This window comes from Nyctibius grandis, chromosome 9 (genome assembly GCF_013368605.1).
Source record: "Nyctibius grandis isolate bNycGra1 chromosome 9, bNycGra1.pri, whole genome shotgun sequence".
Taxonomy (NCBI): Eukaryota; Metazoa; Chordata; class Aves; order Nyctibiiformes; family Nyctibiidae; genus Nyctibius; species Nyctibius grandis.
In genome coordinates, this window is record NC_090666.1 from 32,814,048 (window position 1) to 32,835,388 (window position 21,341).

General features: G+C 46.9%; 1 protein-coding gene across 1 annotated transcript in view; it reads left to right on the forward strand.

The window, feature by feature from the left end:
* Positions 1 to 21,341, forward strand: part of KALRN (kalirin RhoGEF kinase) — a 526,387-nt gene that overhangs the window by 499,534 nt on the left and 5,512 nt on the right. Inside the window, 8 exon segments of the mRNA XM_068408148.1 lie at positions 6,534 to 6,561; positions 6,959 to 7,130; positions 9,710 to 9,830; positions 11,328 to 11,460; positions 13,229 to 13,393; positions 14,275 to 14,353; positions 15,541 to 15,741; positions 16,656 to 16,794. Coding sequence (XP_068264249.1) covers positions 6,534 to 6,561; positions 6,959 to 7,130; positions 9,710 to 9,830; positions 11,328 to 11,460; positions 13,229 to 13,393; positions 14,275 to 14,353; positions 15,541 to 15,741; positions 16,656 to 16,794 — 1,038 coding nt within the window.

The following is a 21,341-nucleotide window of genomic DNA, read 5'->3' on the forward strand; positions in this document are numbered from 1 at the left end:
ATAAGTCAACTGTGCAAATCCCATCGGGCTACCTCTCTTGTCTAAGTGAATGTCCTTCCAGCAGTCAGAAGACCTGACTGAGCTAAACCTCCCTAAATTCAGCAGCAGTTCTTCCAGGCTTTGGGGTGGACCTCACATGTAGGGATCTGATATGGGTCCAGACGTCTTGTTTCGCACAGTGCAACTCCAACTGCAGTGCATTACAGGTAATCGTAACCAACACACAACTGTCACCGAGTGTCTACTGTTTATTCCAGTTCTTTAGCTGTGCAAAGGAGAGATGAAGTCCAGGCCCACCCCGAGTCAGTGGAAGTGCTATCATTAGATTAGTGAGCTGGGATATGGCCAAGGTATGCAAGTTGGGTTTCATAATCTATTTTTCTCAGTTACGACATTTTAGCATGTTAAGAACTACTCAGAGACACTTAGAACAAGATAAGCGCTAGGAAACATACTGTAGGGAAGAATATTGTGTTAGCACCCCCATAGTCCAAGTGGTTGGGTAAGTAATGGTTTGGTGGCTACAGCACTGGCTCCAAGCCAACACTCAGCTCAGGCCAAGAATTCCCAAGTGCTTTAGGCAAATGCCTTCACCCTCTGCCTTGAGTCGTCCATCTCCAGAGCAGATCTAACATACTTGCTTTGCAAGATCTCCTACAATATTGGTAAGAAAGTCCTTCCTGGCCTGTTATCACAGTATGAATGAGTACAACCCTGAGAACCTCCTGGGGTGGCCTCCATGGGTGACACCACTGTCCTGCTGCCCTGAGTGGCCAGGGATTGCTGAGACTGACCAGGAAGGTGGCTCATCAGGTGTGAGACATAGCCTGAGCTGGCAGCCCAGGCACTGTGGTTTAGCTTTTGGAAGAGGAAGAAGTGACCTACTTCATCTGCAGGAAGGGGGTAGAGTGCTACAATGTGGTGCCTGGAGTACAGAGACATCCCACAGCTACACCCACTGAAGCACACCAGCTGTTAGGGCCTTGCAGTGAGAGCGTGACATGGGGAAGAGGACTTTTTCTTTGCAATGATGCACGTACAAGAGTCAGCATCCCTTATGGCTGCTCCATCAGTCTCAAAGGCAGCTGAGCCCATCCATGCTGGGTGCCAGAAGGCATCCCCCATCCCCACCAAAAGGCTGATGCCGTGGGACGTTTCATCACATACCATTCCCCCATTTTATATTCTATTTTCCCTTTGGCAGATCTGTCCAGATGTAGTGGGATACTTAGTTGCTCCTTTTATCAGGAAATTTCTCTTGTTAATTTGTGGTTGTTAGGAGGGATGGGGGGAACACTGTGAACTTGTCCCCCTAAAAGTCTCAAAGTAAAAGTTGACCTAGCCAGAGATGGATTGATAGATCTTTTCCTACAAATTAGACTTGGCTTAATTCCTCTGTAACCCTTTTCATTTTTTTCCTGAGAATCATTAATGTTTTTCTTTTTTTTTTGAGTGAGGGAGCAAGGAACATGCTGCTGACTCTGCTACCTGCATGTGCAAATGCACCAATATTTTATTTTAACTCGGTGAACAAGTGCCATGAAGTGTTTACAAAATGCCGAGTTGCTTGTCTTGGAGTAAACATGCCCTCTACTGTTTAGCTAAAGGATGGATCTGGTTACAGAGGGCTTGGTTTGCAGCCTGGCCTTAAGCTCTCGCTAAGAATTAGGGCAGTCGGAGTCACTTTGCAAGTGGACTTTGCTGCCCCTGCTGCAGGTGCCTTTCTATCTTTATAACGTGAGCTTAACAAACCAGGAAACATGCGGCCCAGTACTGCAAAATAGTGAGTTGGTGGATGCAGCATCTACGCTGCTTTTCGAAAGCCCGGCTGTTACACTGGCAAAGTGGCTCCTTTTTTTTCACTAAAGATGCACTACTCTAAACAAGCTGACACAAAATCTGGCAGAACATGTCTGGAAGCCCAGCGGCCTGGTGGCCTGACCCTTTGCAGGCATTTGCTTAGGTGTTACGGGTGAATTTGGCAATAATATCCAAACCCTGGTTTTGCAAAAAAAAAAAAAGTAATTTAGAACCTAAATTGCTTAGATCCTTGCCGGTCCCTGAAGGCCTTCACATACGCGCCTCGTGTGCCTTTCTTGGTTTGAGCCCTGACACAATGCAGGCTGGAGAAGGGAGAAGCAAGGTCTATTTCTGGCTTTTTTATTGAAAAACCCTGACCCGTCCTCCCATTTCTTTACCTCAGCCCTCCTCCCTCCGGCTCCCTGTCTTTGCCTGGTCAGCATTAGACCCCACATCGCTTGAGCAGAGGCCGTTTCATGGTCTGTCTTTGTCACCTTGTGTGGGGTGTCCATTTTTAGCCATCATTGTAGCAGCAACAGAAACTCTCCCGGCCATGGAGGGAGCGTTACAAGTTTTCACCCACCCTGAACCAAGCCGCAGGTACTTCATCCAATGAAAAAAAGAAAATCTATCTCATTTCAACTAAATTTATGTTCCTAGAAAAAACAGCCGGCCGTGTGTCTTACCTGAAGAGTGAGTGCATTGCTGACCGAGTTTCATCCCTTAGGGTTTGTGTTTGCCCAGTGTGGACCGATGCTGAAGGTGGAGTGAGGAGTTTTTGCGTTGGGTGGTTCCATCTCCGTGGGTTTGTTGCTCGCAGGCCAGGCTGGCAGCGGTGCAGGTGGTGTTTGCTGGGATTTCTTCGGGGAGCCCTTGTCAGCATGAGGCCCCGGGACACCATCCCCCACTCATGGCCACCGTGGCCAGGGATGCTTGGCTGAGGGCTGTTTGACATCCTCGTTCAAACCACTACGGCCCGAGTGGGGTTTCAGGGCTGAGCCTCTTGTTGCTTTTCAGAGAGAAGTAAAGTAAAATTCCACCAAATCCACATAACCACCTGGGTTTTTTTCCACCTGTTAATCTCAAAGCAGTGCAGAGCATTCCCTGGGTGAGTGATGTGCAGAAGCCAGGGCTCCTGCATCACCCCCACAAACACCACTGCTGCCCTTCAGCTTGTGTGGGACCTCCTTAGGGTGAACAGGGGCCTTAATAGGGGGAAAAACATGCTGGAGAGGGCCATCTTTCACCTCCTTTTCTCTGAGAGAGAAGTCCCTTAGATCTGGAGCCCACCAGATCGCCTGCGCGAGCATCTCTGGCCGCATCGTGTGCCGCAGGTGCAGCATGCTGGTCCCCAAGCCTCAGCGGCTGCTGGGGGGCTGCACCCCCTGCCCATAACCCCCATTTCAGTGCACGGCACCTCACCCTGCTCGCCAGCAGCCCGCCCCGGGCCCCTCGCTGGCAGGGATTTCTGCTCTTCAGAGCAACACGGCCCAGCTTTCATCTCTCTGTGAAAGCCCTAAGAAAGAGGAATATAATTGGGAAGAGTTACTTGCATGGATTTTGGCAGCTTTTGCAGCTTTTTGCACACAGCATCATTTTCAAGAGGCTCTGGGAGGTGCTTGGCAAGTCCGTCCATAAGGGAAACCAGCCCCAGCACTGGCAGGAGGCTGTGCGGACAAGAGGTACGTGAGCTCCCGTCCTCCAAGGGCAGTGGGGCCACACTCTGGAGCACTCCTTTCCACCCACAGGGATTAAAAACCTATTTAGCAAATGCAGAAGTCATCTCCAAAGGTCTTGCACTTAATCTAGAAGAACTCTGTGGAGTCTGTCATCTCCTGTCATCCACCCATGGGCTGGAAATTCCTAATTCCCTAATTAAGCGATGTATTAAATCACTTTGGTAGCACTTAAACATTACTCTTGCAAACAGGCTTTTATTTTTGTCTAAACTTACAGCAGGCAAAAGCTGCAACGTGGCTGGGGAGGGTGTTGTTAGGTAACATTTTACTAATTAACAGATGAAGTTTTAGCAAGGAAATGTAAATTTTACCCACAGACTCTTCCAATATTATCTAGCAGCAGTAATTTTCTTTCTGATGTTCCCATGGTGAGGCAAGGGAAAAAAAACTTTGGTAAGGCAATTATTATAAATGATTGTTCCTTGGAAGTCATTAGAAATGTAGCATTATTTATTTAAAGACATATTCCATTCTATTCATCATTGTAGCTGCATCTTCTAATGAATCCTTTAGAGTTATAAAATTAATACAAAGTGTTAGGAGCATTGCTTTCTCCCGATCTCTAATCCTACAAGGATGGAAATCGGTGAATAATAAGGGAATTTAGTGCATGCTGCAGGGAAGGAAGGGGAGAGCTTCAGAGGAAAGATGTGTATTCCAGTTAAGCCAACAACTACACAAATGAAGATGTATGTGCAAATGAGCTGACGCCTGGGGTTACGGAGCTGTTAAGTAGATGGTCTCACTGAGTGAACAGTGGCAGGCAGTGGTTATCCACAGAACAGCTTTTTCTTCCTTTGCGGTGTTGTGCGAGTGATACAACTTCATCATGAAGATCCATCTCTCCTTTTCCACATGCACAGGTGGGACAGATGTTCTTCTTCATCCAGTGCCCTCTTGTGCCCCGATTCTTCCTGCCCGTGGGATCCAGGGGGCCGTAGGTGGGTCCTGGACCCTGTGGAGCAGCAATCCTTGCCTTTGAGCCACTCACCCTCTTGGAGGCTCCCAGGGTGGCGGGCTGGAGGTCCGCATCCTGGCATCGGTGCCCAGCTGCACCCTTCAGATGGGGCTTTGTGCTTCCCAAGCGAAACCAGGGCCAGGAGGTGTACCTGGGAAGAGGAAGACCCAATGCAAGACCCAAATCTCACCAGCTCAGGCTCCTGCCTGCTGAGCCAAGTCATCCCATCGCAGGGGTGGCATGCTCTTCTGCCCCCTTCCCACTGCAGAGGTGCTTCCCAATATGGCTTTTTTAAAAAAAGAAGCCCTAAATATAGTAATAGTCCTCAAAGAGCCCTCTTCAGGGATGTAGGCAGAGGTTGGCTCCTTCCAGGATGCTGGGAATTAAACGTTTGAAATTTCAGCACTCTTGGGAGCATCTGAGAGTCCAAACCATCATGCTTTTACCCACCAGGTACAGACCTTTAGGACCGACTGAGTATGTGGTAGGGACTGAAACCTGCTTTGCCTACAAGCAGCAGCCCCTACTCGTTTCTGGAATGCCGAGTGTAAAGCACTGGCATTGACTGGTTGTTTCAGCCGGTACCATGAACATTGTGTTCTTTGTAGATGTGTCCTGAAGGATCAAATTCTGCCTATTGCTAGGACAAAGGATAGTCTCAGTCTCAAATGGTGAGGAATTTGTTGAGGTAAGGTATGTTTCTATTAGGGAAAAAAAAAATGAACCTTTGTGAGTGGCGAGTCTGCCTTGTGCCTGGTTCATTTGGCCTTTCTGGTGGTGATGGGGGAAAACAGACCCTGAGCTTTCAGTGCTGGTACCAGAAGTTTGCCTGGGGCTATGAAACCAGAATGAACCTGAATATGCTTGAGTGCCTCCTTGAATGGCACCCTGAGCCTTTCACCTTGGAAAACTATTTATCAAGCCAAAACAGAAATATAAATCTTGAGAAGTATCTATGTTATTCTGAAGGGTTATTGCTTCTGCTTCATGTCCTGGTTTCTGAGCAACTGCAAAAACTCCAGTCAGCTTTGGCAGACCACGAATTAGGTCACTGCTTCATTGGCATCTTTCAAAATAGCTCTGAAATAGATAGTAACAAAGATGTTTAAGATGAGATAAACCACACCTGTATTTATCATGCTTGATATCAAATTACTAGTTTGAATTCAGATAACAAGGCCTTATGAGATTATAAAACAGTTAATGAGGGCTAAAACCTCTATACTATTGTACAGCATTATGTAGTTAGGGTTGATGCGGCGTGTGAGAACTTATTGGCATTGTCTTTGCTATTCCCAACTTTGCTTCCAGGGTTACCTGAGGTAATTGGCATATATAGGCCACAGAGACACAGTAGCTTTTCGAGTCTTTGCTAACTTGATCAATTAACTAGTTAGATAAAATAACTCGTCAGTTCTCCAAACTTAGTTTCAAGTTGGAAAGTTTCCAGCAGTCCAATGAAATAAGTGGAATTTTACTCATTGTGATAGACTAGGACTTGTTGCAGGACTGATACTTGTCAGTAGGCAAAAAGAAGGCAGTATTTTTGTGCTTTAACTTTTTTTCCTGAAGCTGAGAAGTTAAAAGACATCTCCCCAAAGCTGGTTAGTGGCCAGAGCGCTGGCAAGACGCCCCAGGTGTGTGGTGGCTGCAGGGGCTGTGTGACATGGGTCTGGAGCCGAGCACAGCGGGGCACAAACCACCTCTGGGAAAGAAAGGAGTTAATGGCTTGACCATTGTCACCCAAGCAAAGAGAAACCATGTCCACCCTCCTCAGCCTTACTGTCGTGCCTGTTACCTGTGATGCTTTATCAGGGTTCAAGCAGCCGTAGCTTTCATTTACTTTCCCAGCTGTGCACGGGCTTGTTCCGTTGTCACCAGAACTTGCTGCGTCTGCTGGTTGTTAGAGGTTGCTTGTAGCCAGTGGTCAGGGCTTCTGCGGTGCTGGTCAGGTTCACCACGTTACCGTGTGAAACCAGATATCTCTTTGTCACTGTCCAGAAAAATAAATGCTTTTATTTCTTTGTATTTTTCAGATAATCAACCCCAATTTCATTCAAGAAGGTGAGTTAAGGACAGCTGTGCCCTGACTGGCATGGAGGGGCAAGTCAGCAGCTGTGATTTACTCCGGTACAACAGCATGCTCTGCACCCATCAGCATTTACAGCAAAGGCAGCTCTCCACCGCTTGGTCCCCAGGGAAAGCAGACCTTCTGCTGGCTGCTCGGCTCAGAGCACACGGCTGGGGGGCGGACAGTCCCCCCTACCTCCTTTGTTGAGCTGACGACAGCTGGCTTTTAGTGAAGGGGGAGTTTTGGTAACATAATCCCAGGACCGCCAGCTGTTTGGGACCCAGAACCCATCGTTGGTCCTATAATGTATTTTCTAGGCTTGTATGGGGAACATCCTCGCCTGTAGATTAAAAGAAGGTGTCATATTTGTGTCCCCATGTTTTTTTCCAGTGGCTCCAGAGTTTCTTGTGCCATTAGTGGACATCACCTGCCTGCTTGGCGACACAGTGATGCTGCAGTGCAAAGTCTGTGGACGGCCCAAACCAACAATAGCCTGGAAAGGACCAGATCAAAACATTCTTGACAATGACAACAGCACGGCTACTTACACGGTGTCATCTTGGTAAGGTCCTGCCTTTGGATCCCAGCGTAGCTGGTCATGACGGTTGTGTGGCCCTCAAATATGGCACCAGCCAGGCTACAAAGCTCATTAGAAATGCAGTTAATCAAGTCTGGCATGAGGTATGGGCACATTGCTGCCAGAAAGGGTCAAACTTTGGGGCTCAGGTAGCTCTATAGTTCCTCACAGAAACTATATCCACAGAGTGTGCTCCTCGCAGTCGTGAGCTTTCTCTGGCTGTGCTCTGCCCCAGGCGGCCATGACCTCCTGCAAGCCAGAAGTCAATGTTTCCAACATACTAGTTTGGATAATTTTGCCTCCACGTTCTCTCCTTGACTTTAATGCCATGCTCCCTGTCCTGGTTTCATGGGGATAAAATTTATAGAATCACTTTTTCTGTTACATTTTGTTTCAGTTTGTGTCCAGCTGTGGGATGGTGATCAAGGCCATTAGCAGTGAAAGCCAGGGCAGCTGCCCCAGGCTGGCCCACAGGTGTATTCTGTAACATTAACGTCAGGGTCACTATAAAAGGGAAAGCTGCTGGGGATGGGGGGCCTGTTTTTGCTCTGCTCCCCTGCCTTTTTCTCCTTCTCAACGACTGCTATTCTTGGAGCAACTTGCCACAACTGTGTAGCTAAGTATAATTTTGCATGTTTTGTATTAGCATTGATATTGGTTTCTTTATTTTATTAAATCTGTTTAAATTTAACCCACGAGTCTCCCTCCTTTTCCCAGTTCCCTTCCTCGGTCAGGGAAGGAACATTGGGTGAGAGAACAACTGCTTATTGTTTAGCCCTGGGTGTGGGCTAAATGGAGACACCTTTGGTAGGAATGGGAGTCAAGAAGGGCAAGCTCTCACTGGCTTGCAATACCCATATCATTGGGTGTTTTCTTATCTCATGGGCAGAGGTGGTAACTCCTGCAGTTTTCCTGAGCCCTTCCTCAGCTGTTCCTAAAGGAGCCTACATGTGCCCCTGGGAAGGCTACATCTGGCTGTGCTTGGACAGAAAGGTGCTTGTCATGATGTTCCCGTCTTGGCTTGCAGGGAGGAAAGCCATCTTTACAACAAGCACTGGGAAGATCCAAAAAGATCTGGAGTTGAATTCAGGTCAGGTAACAGCCTGCTGCTGGATGCTCATCTGCAGCTTATATAAGTGATTTGGGTCAAACTGCAGCGGAAATCTCCAGGAGGCAATCTTTCATGTGAACTTTTCAGCACTTCTGGCTCAGGCTGAGATGAATCCAGGGAGTACAAAGTCACTGAGAGTGAAAAATGAACACTAAGAGAGAAGGGATTTTACATGTTCAATAAAAAAAATTACATCTGATCAAGAGCTTCCTTCAGAGACCATTGGCTTGTGCAGCTGCTCCAGAGCACACAAAATGTCTTTTTAGCCATTACTCAGTAGATCGCTAGTGCCCTATCTTCAGGCTTCTGGCTGGGGTTGGAATGGGGGATATTTCCATACAGGGTTCTGTTTTCCATCAGTCTTTCGCCTGTGCATTGGCTCCCTGTGCACTATCAGCACTGGTAATTGCCTTGTTATTCCTATGTGGTTTCAGTGCAGACACTGCCTGCAAGGAGAGGCCCAGCACATCAGCTGTCTTACAAATCTTGCTGGCATGAGTGTCTGGATTGCGGGGGAAGGGATGTTTCTGTCCTGTTTTTAAACCAGCATAGGCAGGCCAGCAAAAGCTGCAGTGTTCATGCAGTTAAACCAGTAACTGTGTTTCTGATAGCTCATGCATTCAAGAACTAGTCCACTTTTACATTAAGGGAATTTACTGTTGGCTCTAAGCGGGTCTCCAGTAACAGCTAAAGCAGTTACACAAGGAAAATCCTTTAATTCACACCAACTCCATTAAATTGCATATTAAAGACTGCAGTATGCAAACCAAAGTGACTACGTACAGACCTGCTATAAATTCACTAGACTCTGTAGAGCTGTTTATTTTCTCAGATGGAGTGTCTCTCACAAACTTGGTGCTGGTGTTCTTTATCCCTAGCTGTTGTGAGATGTCCAGGCTTCTGACTGGCAGCCACATTAGCTCAATGGCACATGCTCCAGGGGTCTGAAGCTCCCCAGAAATGTCAGGCACCCTGAGCTCTGTGACTGCCTTCTGCATCTGTGGGAAGCTCAATTTGTCCAGCATGTGTTGGACTTAACTGCAGAGACACAGCAGCTCAGCATCGCCTGAGACAGGGAAGATGTGCCTGGGGAAATCTTTCCAGATATATGGAGTCTAAGCATCCAGCTCTGGACAGGCACAGCAAATGTTCAGCTCCTGGACTTTGCTTGCTGCTTGAGTGATCCTTCCCCATCTCATCTGAGGTCACAGCAGACAAGCAGATTTGCCTGGCAGGCAATTTGGACCATTCTGCTTGAAGGTTTCATTAACGGCCTAATCCTGACATTCGGAGGGGTTGTACATGGGTACCGGATTGCTGGGGGGATGTTCCTTCAAAGGAGTTAACAGGATTTGTGTGCACGTGTGTTTGTAATGAGGCAGGACAAGAACTGGTATAAAAAGTATTAGCAAGTGAAGCAGTGCTTTATAATCAGGGCTTCCTGCATCCACAGTGACTCCGGGGAGCTCACTTTGAAGATCTGCAACCTGATGCCTCAGGACAGCGGCATTTACACCTGCGTGGCAACCAACGAACACGGAACCGCATCAACCTCTGCAACCATCAAAGTCAAGGTAGAGCATCTGACCTTAACGCCCAGGATTTTCGTGTACGGGGTCCCCTTGTTGGGGGCTGGGAGCACACAGGAATGGCCGGTGCAAAGGCAGCCAGACGTGGAGCTGTGCCAGGTGAATTGAGATGTTAAAATCATACAAGCGTTCCTCAGCCAAGACTCCCACTCATGGCTGAAGGCACTGCAGACTCTTTGTGGTTGATTAAGTCATCTGATCATAAGCATCACATCTGGGAAATGAAAATGTGTTGGCACTGGTTCAGCTCCTGCTCCTGCGTTCCCAGGGGCTCGGTAAGGTCGGCCAGGGGAAGCTGAGCTCCCTCGGGCTGCTGAGCCCCTGGGGAGATGATGCCCCGGCTGCCTGCAGAGAGCTCTGGGCTTTAGAATCTGCCTGGAGTGGGGGGACCTGGGATCCAGTGACACTGATTTTCAGCCTCCCCTCCTCTGTGGGATACAGAGGAGGCCAGAGTAAGATTTGGCCTGGGTGAACTGTTCTGCAGGGATTCAACTCGGAGACATGTCTCTGAGCCTGAATTCTCAGCACTGTAATTAGTGACCCATCTAACTGTAATGAATAAAATGATGAGTTGATGCCCATGACCTCCAGCTCTGGGAAGGGATCTGTTAGCATGAGAGATGAGGGGCGCCTGCTGCGCTAAAGGGGATGGCACAGAGACGAATGTCTAACTGGTGACTTACAGATGCAGGAGTGTCATGAGCATTTAGAAGTAGATTTGTTTGGTCTCACAAACTGCCCTAGAGATATAATTTCACCAATTTATCAAAGCAAGTTAGTGGCTGCACTAACTACTCCTGTGCTGAAAGGAGCCCTGAGCAAAGCACGGAAGAATTGCTGGTCATTTGTCAATCTGCTGCCACACATGCCAAGCGCCATACACACAGAAGCACTCTGAGTATCTTTCTTGTGTCATTTTTGGACACTTCAAGGGTAACAGCCTCCCCACCTCCAGAATCTCACTCGCTGCTTGGTGAAGTCCATGGGAATATTTGTGTTCCTCAGTTCCATGGGCTTTGTACCAGGTCTTCAGCTGGAGCAAAACTTAGCAGCAGAAGGTGGCAGGTAGAGAGGCTCTGCCTTTACAGCAGCTGAGCTTGGACAGATCCTCTACACCCAAGGGGTGATTCTCCCGGCTGGTCTCTGGGGCATCGCAGTGCATTTGACCACCAGCTGTGAGCAAGAAGAAATTCCTCCTGTGCTGTTGTGAGACCCCGTTGAAGCAGCGGGGCTTGCAAGCACCATGGTTCTCTCCTAGCTGCTAGTATGGGAGTAACAGACCCACGGTGGTAGGTGAATGGGACCGTGACATTGCCTTTCCTCTGCTTGTGCTGGTGACCCAGTGTAAACCAGAGCGCTCCCTCTGCAAGGCACAGCTGCCCCATAGTGACCTGATGCACCTGATACACCTGATCTTCAGAATAAAGCACTAGCGCTTGTTGATGTGATGCTGGAGTTGGTACTTGTTTTTCTCTTCCCAAGGTGTCCCCAGCTGCCCCAAACCGCCCCATTGCTCAGGAGAGAAGCTGCACCTCTGTTATCCTACGCTGGCTGCCCCCATCCAGTACAGGCAATTGCACCATTTCAGGCTACACTGTGGAGTACAGAGAAGAAGGTAAGTGGTTTGAGCTGTGATCGCATGCTGGGAGAATGAGTCTCCTTTATGGCCCAGCAGGTCCCAAAAGCTTCCTTGCCACCACTGGGATGCCACTAGCTGTTCTCACAGATCCCAAAGTCTACGGCCAAAAGAAGCCCTTCTATCATCCAGTCCAACTTCTCATATATTACAGACCTTTCTGTTTCTTCCATCACTTATGGCAAGTAAAGCATGCTAAGCTAAAACATAGCCATCACTAAGGCATCCTTTCATCATTTGCATTCTACCACCACGGTATCCATCCTTTCTGGTGGATGTTTCCTGGGAATGCAAAAACAAAGCAACCTCGTTTTTTTTTTTTTGATACGGAGAGAGTTGCAGATCCCTGCATACTTTTCAAGCTCAGCTCTGAAATCCATTTGTTCTTAAATCCAACCAGCCTTTTCCCCTGAAGAATTAAATAGATATTAAATGCACTGTTTTCCCAATATGCATAGGCAGGTGCTCTTGAAAAGGGCATTTGAAATGATTCACATCCGTTTTTGCATTCTTCCTGCAAAGGTGTGAGGGTCCTATGGGCAGTAAACCCTTGCCTTAGGTATGTGGCCTCTTTTTTTTTTTTCCCCTTCATCCTTCAAAAAATCCTACCTCATGTTAGTAAATGTGCAAACTTAATCACTCCATCATATTAATACCTTCTCTTAGCAAATTCTCTGCCTTGACCCTCACTGTTGCCATCAGCATGACTGGCATTTTTGTGAAAGAATAAAAGCTCATCTATTAACAACAAGCTACCAAAACAAACAGCAAAAAACACAGCAGTGTTCTCAGTTTTCAGTATTCCTCCCACTCCAAAGGAAATCACTGACTCTCTCCTGTAAAACCAACCTGACCTTGTGAGACCTGGGCAATCAGGAATTTCTCCACAGTGCACACAAAATATATGGTCATGTTAAATAATGTAAAGGTAAAAAGCCCTGAACTTCCCTAAATAATATAAAATTCTAATATTCTTGAAAGAAATCATAGACTGTGACAGGGCTTAGTGTCCCAGGGGTCCTTTTCTGTTCTGTGACCCTGTGCAGATGAATAAATCATTGCTCCTGTGGATGCCACAGGTTGGGCAATAGTTGGGTTTCTGTCAGGTGCAGAAACATGTGCCAAAGACACACATTTCTTTGCTGCAGTCCTGCTCATCTGCAAAAAGCCCATACTAAGCCTCAGAAAGCTGGTTCTCCTCCTGCAGCTCTGGATTTCACTGTAGCCGTCACATCTTCTGAAAAGACTTCATCTGCAAAAGCACTTGGATTGCACTGCCGCCCTGTCTCAGCTTCATCTGGGACTTCCCTTGTCTGTATTTTTTTTTGCAGTATTTCTGCTACCGTTTCTCTCATAGCAGAGCTGTCATCAGGTCAGCCCTCCATTCCTGTCTTATCACGCTGCCCTGAGGCATCGCTTGTAGCACACAGCCACAGCCAGACTGCTGGAGAGATGAACTTGTCCCTGGGCTGCGTTTTTTTTCCAACATTATCAGTCAAGTGAGGGGCATTTCCTTCTTCCCTCATTTAGCCAGACTGGAAGGTGGCTGCAACACAAAGTAGCTTCCCGTGGTCCGGTTCTGGTTTAACAGAAATACATCAGTGTGCCATAACGTTGCCTTTAAAAAACGCTGTGGATTTTAAACTCCTGGGGTACTGCATGAGTTGGGCAGAGAAAGCCTCTGCTCTAAGTTCACGTATTAAGACTGATTCCTTTGTCTCTCCTTCTCTCCCTCTGTAAAACGCAGGCTCGCAGGTCTGGCAGCAGTCAGTAGCCTCGACTCTGGACACGTACCTCGTCATTGAGGACCTGACCCCAGGCTGCCAGTATCAGTTTCGAGTGAGCGCCAGCAATCCCTGGGGGATCAGTTTGCCCAGTGACCCATCCGAATTTGTGAGGCTCCCGGAGTACGGTGAGTGGGCACGGCGAGGAGGGGCTGGTGCACACAGGTCTGTACGGTGTGCTTTGATGAGTCCCAATAAAAACATTGATTCTGGAGCTGGGAGGAAGACAAGAGAAAGCCTGGGAGATGCTCAGAGCCAGCTTCTGTCACTAGAAAGGCTTTTCACTTCTGCTCCTCTAGCAGAGATCACAGCCTACCTCTGTCACAGAAGCTATTGCAGTGTCCTAGCAGGTCCCTGCTTTCTATCCCAAGACCATTTCTCGTCTTTATCTCCGTGTCCTGGTCCATGTCCCCTCTGCCTTTCCAGCAATGCCAGCAGCACCAGGGGCTTCTGCTGGGCAGCCCAGTTGGGGTCTGCAAGTCAGCTTGCAAAACACACCCCCGCAAGCAATGCATCCAGCATAGGAAGGCTGCGATGGAGGCGAGCCCCCAGCACGCGGTGCTGCAGGAATCTGGGGTAGAGCTCACTCACAACAGTGCTGTGAGCAGAGCCCACATTTCCCCATGTTTTAGCAGCTCCAGTGCATAACTAGGTCTGTGACTGGCTTGGGTAGCCTGTGCTGGATTAAAATGAGAGCTCACACAGCATAGCTCTACCTCCCCAGTTACACACAGACATGCCCTTAGACTGTCTGGGTGGCCCTTTTCAGCCCAAAATTGCAAGGACAGATTTGAATCCCCCTTATCCGTACCTTCCTCTGGGGAGCTCTGGCTTTTGGTGGTCCAACACATTGGAGCTGTGCCTGAGCAGTATGAAACTGGACTCCTAGTGGTAATGTTTGCTGTTTTAGGTAATATAGTCTCCCACAATTTTAAAATATGCCATTTATAGTCCACAGGAAACTGTCTTTAACTTCGTGCTTTCTTGAATGTGCTTTGTTCTCTCAAAGACTCTGCTGCCGATGGTGCCACTATTTCATGGAAGGATAACTTTGACCTCGCTTATGCAGAGCTGCATGAGATTGGGAGGTAATATTAACCCTGCTTATCACTGCAATAAAACACTGAAACAATGGGTTGAAGCTTTTTCCCTAGAGGAAAGTTTAGGTTGCTTTTTGTAGTTAGCTTGCAAACTGCTGCTCCTTTCAAAGAACTTTGCACCTTAAATACTGATTAAAATATAGACTGGTTAAAATACTGACTAATTTTTTCTTTTTCAAGATCAGTTGTGATTTGAGCATTGCAACTTGGCAAACCTGTGAACAATTAGGCTGCCAAATCTCTGACAGCCACTGTAGCTCTCGCTGGTAACTCCTCTGTCATCTCTGATTTGATGTGAGCTTTTGAAGTCATGACAATTTGCTGGTTCTGGATAAGCTTAACCTCAAAGACCGAGTTTGCCAAAGCACTTAGGCATGTGACTGACTTAAATCACATGCTGAAGCACTTTGCTGATTGGGATGGTCAGTTGAACAGGAGCCTAAATTGGGGCTGCATACATTGTCAGCCCTGGTGCTCTGGGCAGACAACAGATAAGGGGCACGCAAACAACTCAGGCTACTGCAGTTAGCTCTTCATCTCCGACATCAGAGGCAAGTAATTCTGGGGCTGAAAGGACAGGAGTCTCTCTGGTTCTGTAGAATGAAGTGATGTATTAAGAAGAGGCTAAGACCATGCTTTCATTGAGTAGTTTTACTTTCAGGAGTGGTACTAGGCACTAGTCTGTATGAATTTCCTAAATGCTTTCATACTAGCTTTTTTCGTTATTTCTTACTGTGTGCCTGAAACAGTGAGACAAAATGATTGCTTAGTGACTATTTAACAAGGCTTTTCTTTTAGTTGTCTGAGAAAGTCTGGGCTCTTTATTAAAGCAGCTGGAGATGGGAGACCCACAGCTAAAAAAAGAGACAGAACCCGTAAAAGTGGCAGCAAATTGAACCCAGGGGAGATTGTTAGAGGACATCAGTATGGCTGCACAAAGCAAAGTGACACTGTTTGCTCTCAGTGTTTGCTAATCCCCAAAGAATCTACAACCAGGGCAAGAGACTGAGGCTCTTTGTTGGAAAAGGTTATGAACAACTAGTTAAATCTGATTCCTTGTGAAATATTAATGTGCCGAATCAAATAACACTTTGAAAATCTGTCTGTTATTGCACTGAAAACCAGGTGTGATTTATTCATAAGGTCCTTAATTATTCTGGTGGGTTTTTTTTCAGGGGACGATTCTCCATAGTAAAGAAATGCGTTCACAAAGCCACCCGGAAAGATGTTGCTGTGAAATTCATTGCTAAAAAAATGAAGAAGAAAGAGCAAGCAGCACACGAAGCAGCTTTGTTACAGCACTTACAGCATCCTCAGTACATCACTATCCATGATACCTACGAGTCTCCTAGTTCTTACATCTTAGTTTTGGAACTGTAAGTACGTGGAGATTGAATTCAAGTGTCTGGATAGGAATCACGGCCATATTAAAGACAAGGATAAAATTCACCCTGATGTCAGCAGGGCGAAGGTTTTGTCATCTGTTTTTTACTGATTGTGATGTCAAATGAAATAGCCATTTTCTGCTGAGCTTCCACTGCCTTTTCTTTACAGTAAATAAGATTCAGAGGGACAAATAAAACTGCTTTCTACTCTGGTGAAGCTTGGGTAATTGTATCAGCAGTTTGTCCCATTTATTCAGATTTTATTTTGGGCAGTTCTGTCCACTTATTATGTTCGAGTAGATGTGCTTCAGCTAGATTGAAGCCTACATTGTTCTAATACTTCTTAGTGAAGAAAGCTGTGTAGCAACTATGCTTGCCCCTACAATGAGAAATAGCAAACAAGTTCCAAAATGGTTCTTTGTTACAGTATATCCAACAAAGTATATTTGGGCTATTTGCTTGTTTGTTTATACAGATGAATAAAACGAGGTGGAAAACTTTTATTGGGTTAGTTTTCCCACAGAACATATTAACAGCTGAAAATGTCAGTGATTTTTTTCTGCATTATGCAACCAGCTCTATAAATAAAAAGTTGAATCCAAATAATTAAATCTGTTTTCAAAGGAATTGCCTCCATCTATCGAATGCATCCTTAAGCAAATGAGTTTACTTTGAGACTGATGCTAAATTTTTCAAGGACCAGAGATAACAATTGAGGTTTAATTATTCTACCACTTCCATGGCCTGCAGTATCTTGAGATATCATTAAATACTCATCAGATCTTGCCTTTTAGTTTCTTCCATTTTTAGGTCATGAAGTTTCCATTGCGATTTTGTTTTCAAATATTAACTGTTTCTAGAGATACCATGTGATCTTTCATGTATGGGGTTTGATCTGTTTGTAGGATGGATGATGGTCGTCTTTTAGATTATCTAATGAACCATGATGAACTTATGGAGGAAAAAGTTGCTTTCTATATAAGAGACACAATGGAAGCCTTGCAGTATCTTCACAATTGCAGAGTGGCTCACTTAGACATAAAGGTAAGAAGAAAGGAGAATGACGCTATTATTGAGAGCCCTGGTACAGAGAGTTCCCAGCTGCACAGACACAGAGGAGGTGCAGTCTGTACCCCAAAGAGATGATCACTAAATGGACAAGCACAACCTTTCAGACCTATTGACCAGAGAAAGGACTTACTGACCTGCAGTGCAAGGTCTTCTTCCTTCAGACAAGAGATGCACTATTTCCTTGATTCACTGGTTTGTTCTCAAGGGCTTTCCAGATTTAATGGAGAAGGAGGATGTCTGAGACAAGAGTGAGATGTCACTAACACCTGAGTGAAGGGGAATTATAAGATAAACCCACAGGGTATGGTGCGGCGGGCGGCAAGGAAGGCACAGACTCTGAGATCGAGGATGCAAGGGCCTGAAGCTGAAAGGCCTAAGGCTTTTTATTGTTATGCTACTACCCTATTTAACTGCTACAATGCAGGAGCCAGACTAGGCAGTTCAAGATACATCAATATTCACACGCTAAGCGCTCATCACCCATCCTGGGAAGAGCCCATAGTGTCCTGGGCTCAAAACATCAACAACCATTCCTTGTTTTCAGCTCTGTGTTCAGAACTGACCTTCAACACATGTTTACTTCTTTCATGCCTCAAAAAGCCCTGTGAACTGGTCTCGGCTCCTTTATCTTAGAAGCAAGCAAAAACTATTCTCAGTGCAGTGTTCCCAAGCAAATCTTATGCTCCCCAAGTAAATCACAGAATCACAGAATCACAGAATGTTAGGGATTGGAAGGGACCTCGAAAGATCATCTAGTCCAATCCCCCTGCCGGGGCAGGATTGCCTAGACCATATCACACAGGAACGCGTCCAGGCGGGTTTTGAATGTCTCCAGAGAAGGAGACTCCACAACCTCTCTGGGCAGCCCGTTCCAGTGTTCAGTCACCCTTACAGTAAAGAAGTTTTTCCTCAAATTTAAGTGGAACCTCCTGTGCTCCAGCTTGCACCCATTGCCCCTTGTCCTGTCAAGGGATGTCACTGAGAAGAGCCTGGCTCCATCCTCTTGACACTTGCCCTTTACATATTTATAAACATTAATGAGGTCACCCCTCAGTCTCCTCTTCTCTAAGCTAAAGAGACCCAGCTCCCTCAGCCTCTCCTCATAAGGGAGATGTTCCACCCCCTTAATCATCTTCGTGGCTCTGCGCTGGACTCTCTCTAGCAGTTCCCTGTCCTTCTTGAACTGAGGGGCCCAGAACTGGACACAATATTCCAGATGCGGCCTCACCAGGGCAGAGTAGAGGGGGAGGAGAACCTCTCTCGACCTGCTGACCACACCCCTTCTTATCCACCCCAGGATGCCATTGGCCTTCTTGGCCACAAGGGCACACTGCTGGCTCATGGTCATCCTGTTGTCCACTAGGACCCCCAGGTCCCTTTCCCCTACGCTGCTCTCCAACAGGTCTGTCTCCAACTTGTACTCATACATGGGGTTGTTCTTGCCCAGATGCAGGACTCTACACTTGCCCTTGTTATATTTCATTAAATTTCTCCCCGCCCAACTCTCCAGCCTGTCCAGGTCCCTCTGAATGGCTGCGCAGCCTTCCGGCATCTCAGCCACTCCTCCCAGTTTTGTGTCATCAGCGAACTTGCTGACAGCGCACTCTATTCCCTCATCCAAGTCATTAATGAATATATTGAATAGAACTGGTCCCAGAACCGACCCTTGCGGAACTCCGCTAGACACAGACCTCCAACTGGACTCTGTCCCGCTGACCACTACTCTCTGGCTTCTTTCCTTCAGCCAGTTCACAATCCACCTCACTACCCGATCATCCAGACCACACTTCCTCAGTTTAGCTGCGAGGATGCTGTGGGAGACCGTGTCAAACGCTTTACTGAAATCGAGATAGACCACATCCACAGCTTTACCATCATCTATCCACCGGGTAACATCCTCATAAAAGGCTATCAAGTTGGTTGAGCAAGACTTCCCGTTGGTGAAGCCATGTTGACTGCCCCTAATGATCCCCCTATCCTTGATGTGCCTAGAGACAGCACCAAGAACAAGTTGCTCCATCACCTTTCCGGGGATGGAGGTGAGGCTGACCGGTCTATAGTTACCCGGGTCCTCCTTCCTGCCCTTTTTGAAGACTGGAGTGACATTCGCTTTCCTCCAGTCCTCAGGCACCTCTCCTGTTGCCCACGACTTAGCAAAGATGATGGAGAGTGGCCTAGCAATGACTTCGCCAGCTCCCTCAGCACCCGCGGATGCATCCCATCAGGGCCCATGGATTTATGGACATCCAGGTTGCTTAATTGGTCCCTGACCCAGCCCTCATCAACCAAGACAGATTCCTCCTCTATCCTGACTTCTTCTGAGGCCGCAGGGGTCCAGGGCTCCTCATGGACAGCTTCCAACAGTATAGACAGAGCAAAGAAGGCATTCAGTAACTCCGCCTTCTTTTTATCCTCTGTCTCCAGGACCCCCACCTCATTTCATCAGTGGGCCTACATTGCCTCTAGTGTTGGCTTTACCTGAAATGTATTTGAAGAAGCCCTTTCTGTGTCCTTGACCTCTCTTGCAAGGTTTAATTCCAGGAGGCTTTAGCTTTCCTAGTTGCCTCCCTACATCCTCTGAAACAGACTTATATTCCTTCCCAAGTGGCCAGCCCTCCTTCCACGATCTGTACACCTTCTTCTTCCACTTGAGTTTGCCCAGCAGTTCCCTGTTCAACCATGCAGGTCTCCTGGTACCCTTCCTTCCAAAAAGCACAGCTCTTTGCAGGCTGAGGGTCTTCCACAGTATGGTTTGAACTCACACCTGTACCAACTAGGCTACCAGGCTTCCTGAGCAGAGCTGGCTTGTGCCCAGGCAGCTCAGGGCAGGGCAGGAGGAGCGCAAGTCTCCCTCACATCTGCAGCAGTGCCCTAGAGAGCCTAAAGCAAGGGGAGGGGAGGGTGCAGGGGAGCAGGAGGTGGGGAGGGCTGGCAGGGACAAAGGAAAGCAGCACGCTGCATTGTGCTGCAGAGCCTGAGGGAGAGGTTCAGAGGAAGAACGAGCTGCATTGTGGATAAGAAATTCAGGCAGTCTCTTACATCATGGTCAGTTAAATTAGCACAGCTTGTACCTCCTTTTGTTAGTGCACATGGCAGGAGGCACCGTACTGTCCTGGATTTGGCATTGTACTGCTCTCCTCACCAACATCTCAGTTATCTCGGATGACAGAGAATTAGTGATTGAAGTTATGATCAAGTGTTTTGTGTTTTTTGATCTGCAACATTGATTCTGGTTGTCAGGGGTATCAGATAATCTGTAAGTCTTTTTCAGACTTAAATGCCAATTAAAAATGGAAAATGAGAGATGAATTTAACTTTCTTGTATAGTGGACAGTCCAGCTCCACAGAGGTCTCTTCTCAACTCTCCAAGCCCCAGGCATGTCAGATGAACTGATGCTTTCATTCTTCTGCTGCCTACTACCAGTACAAAACAAAGACTCCTTTTATACAGCATCTTATGTGAGCATTAGTCCCAAAAGGCTAATTATCCTGGTTTCTTTCAGTAAAATTGTTTGTATTTTCTGCTGTGTTTATAGGATCTGTCAGAAAGTAGGTATCACTTGGAGGTAAGAAACTGCACTGAATTCTCTATTTGATCATAAGATACTTTCCAAAAACAAGGTGGGAAGCCAATTTTCTGTGACCTATTTACAGTTCTTCTGAATGAGGGATGCTAAATAAAGCACCTTCTGTTGCTAGGTGGGAAGCAGGAGATGCATTGGTAGTGACAGCAGACCTAGCCATGGACTGTCTTGTCTCGGGACTCTGCTTAGGAACATGTTGATTTTGTCAATGCAGACTGCACAAGAGAAGAGCAAGCAGAAAGATTTGAACAGCAGTGTGGTGAACTTTGCTTTATATATATAGCCATGAGGCAGCAGTAAAATATGCGTGAGGATGAGGGGCTATAGGACAGAAAAGCGAGTCTAGAGAGGGTGCAAGAAGTAAATTCAGAAATCATCTCAGAGCCAACAAAGGAAGCAAAATCCATTCTAAGTCCCCAGAGCGGAGTGTATAGGCAGTGCTCAGCATCTCCCACTGAGAGAGAGAGAGATCTTAAATACTGAAAGAGTTGGTAAAACAGAGGGAAAACGAACTGGGATGAAATATAGTTGCACTCTGGCTTGGAAGGCATGACTGTGTGCTGGTATTTATAACGGAACACTGGCAGCTCCATTCATGTCAACTGACAGCAACAGTGATGGCACGCACCGGAGTCCCTCCCAGCACCCATTGTAGCGGGAGCAAAGTTGAACATTTACTTCAGGAAGAATATTTCTGCTACAGGTTACACAAGCTTAGGTAGCCAGTTGTCATGTAAACAAATGGAATCTAAATAAACTGATGAGATACACAAGTCTTGTCTCAAAATTCAAAAATCTGTCAGTGCTTTTAATCAGTAGATGTTAGTTTGGGAAAATAAACTAGATTTGGGGCAACGTGCAAAATCCCACCGGGTTGCCCCAGCACAAAATGAGGATGTTGTCATTGCAACTTCAGCAGTGATCTGAATTTACAGC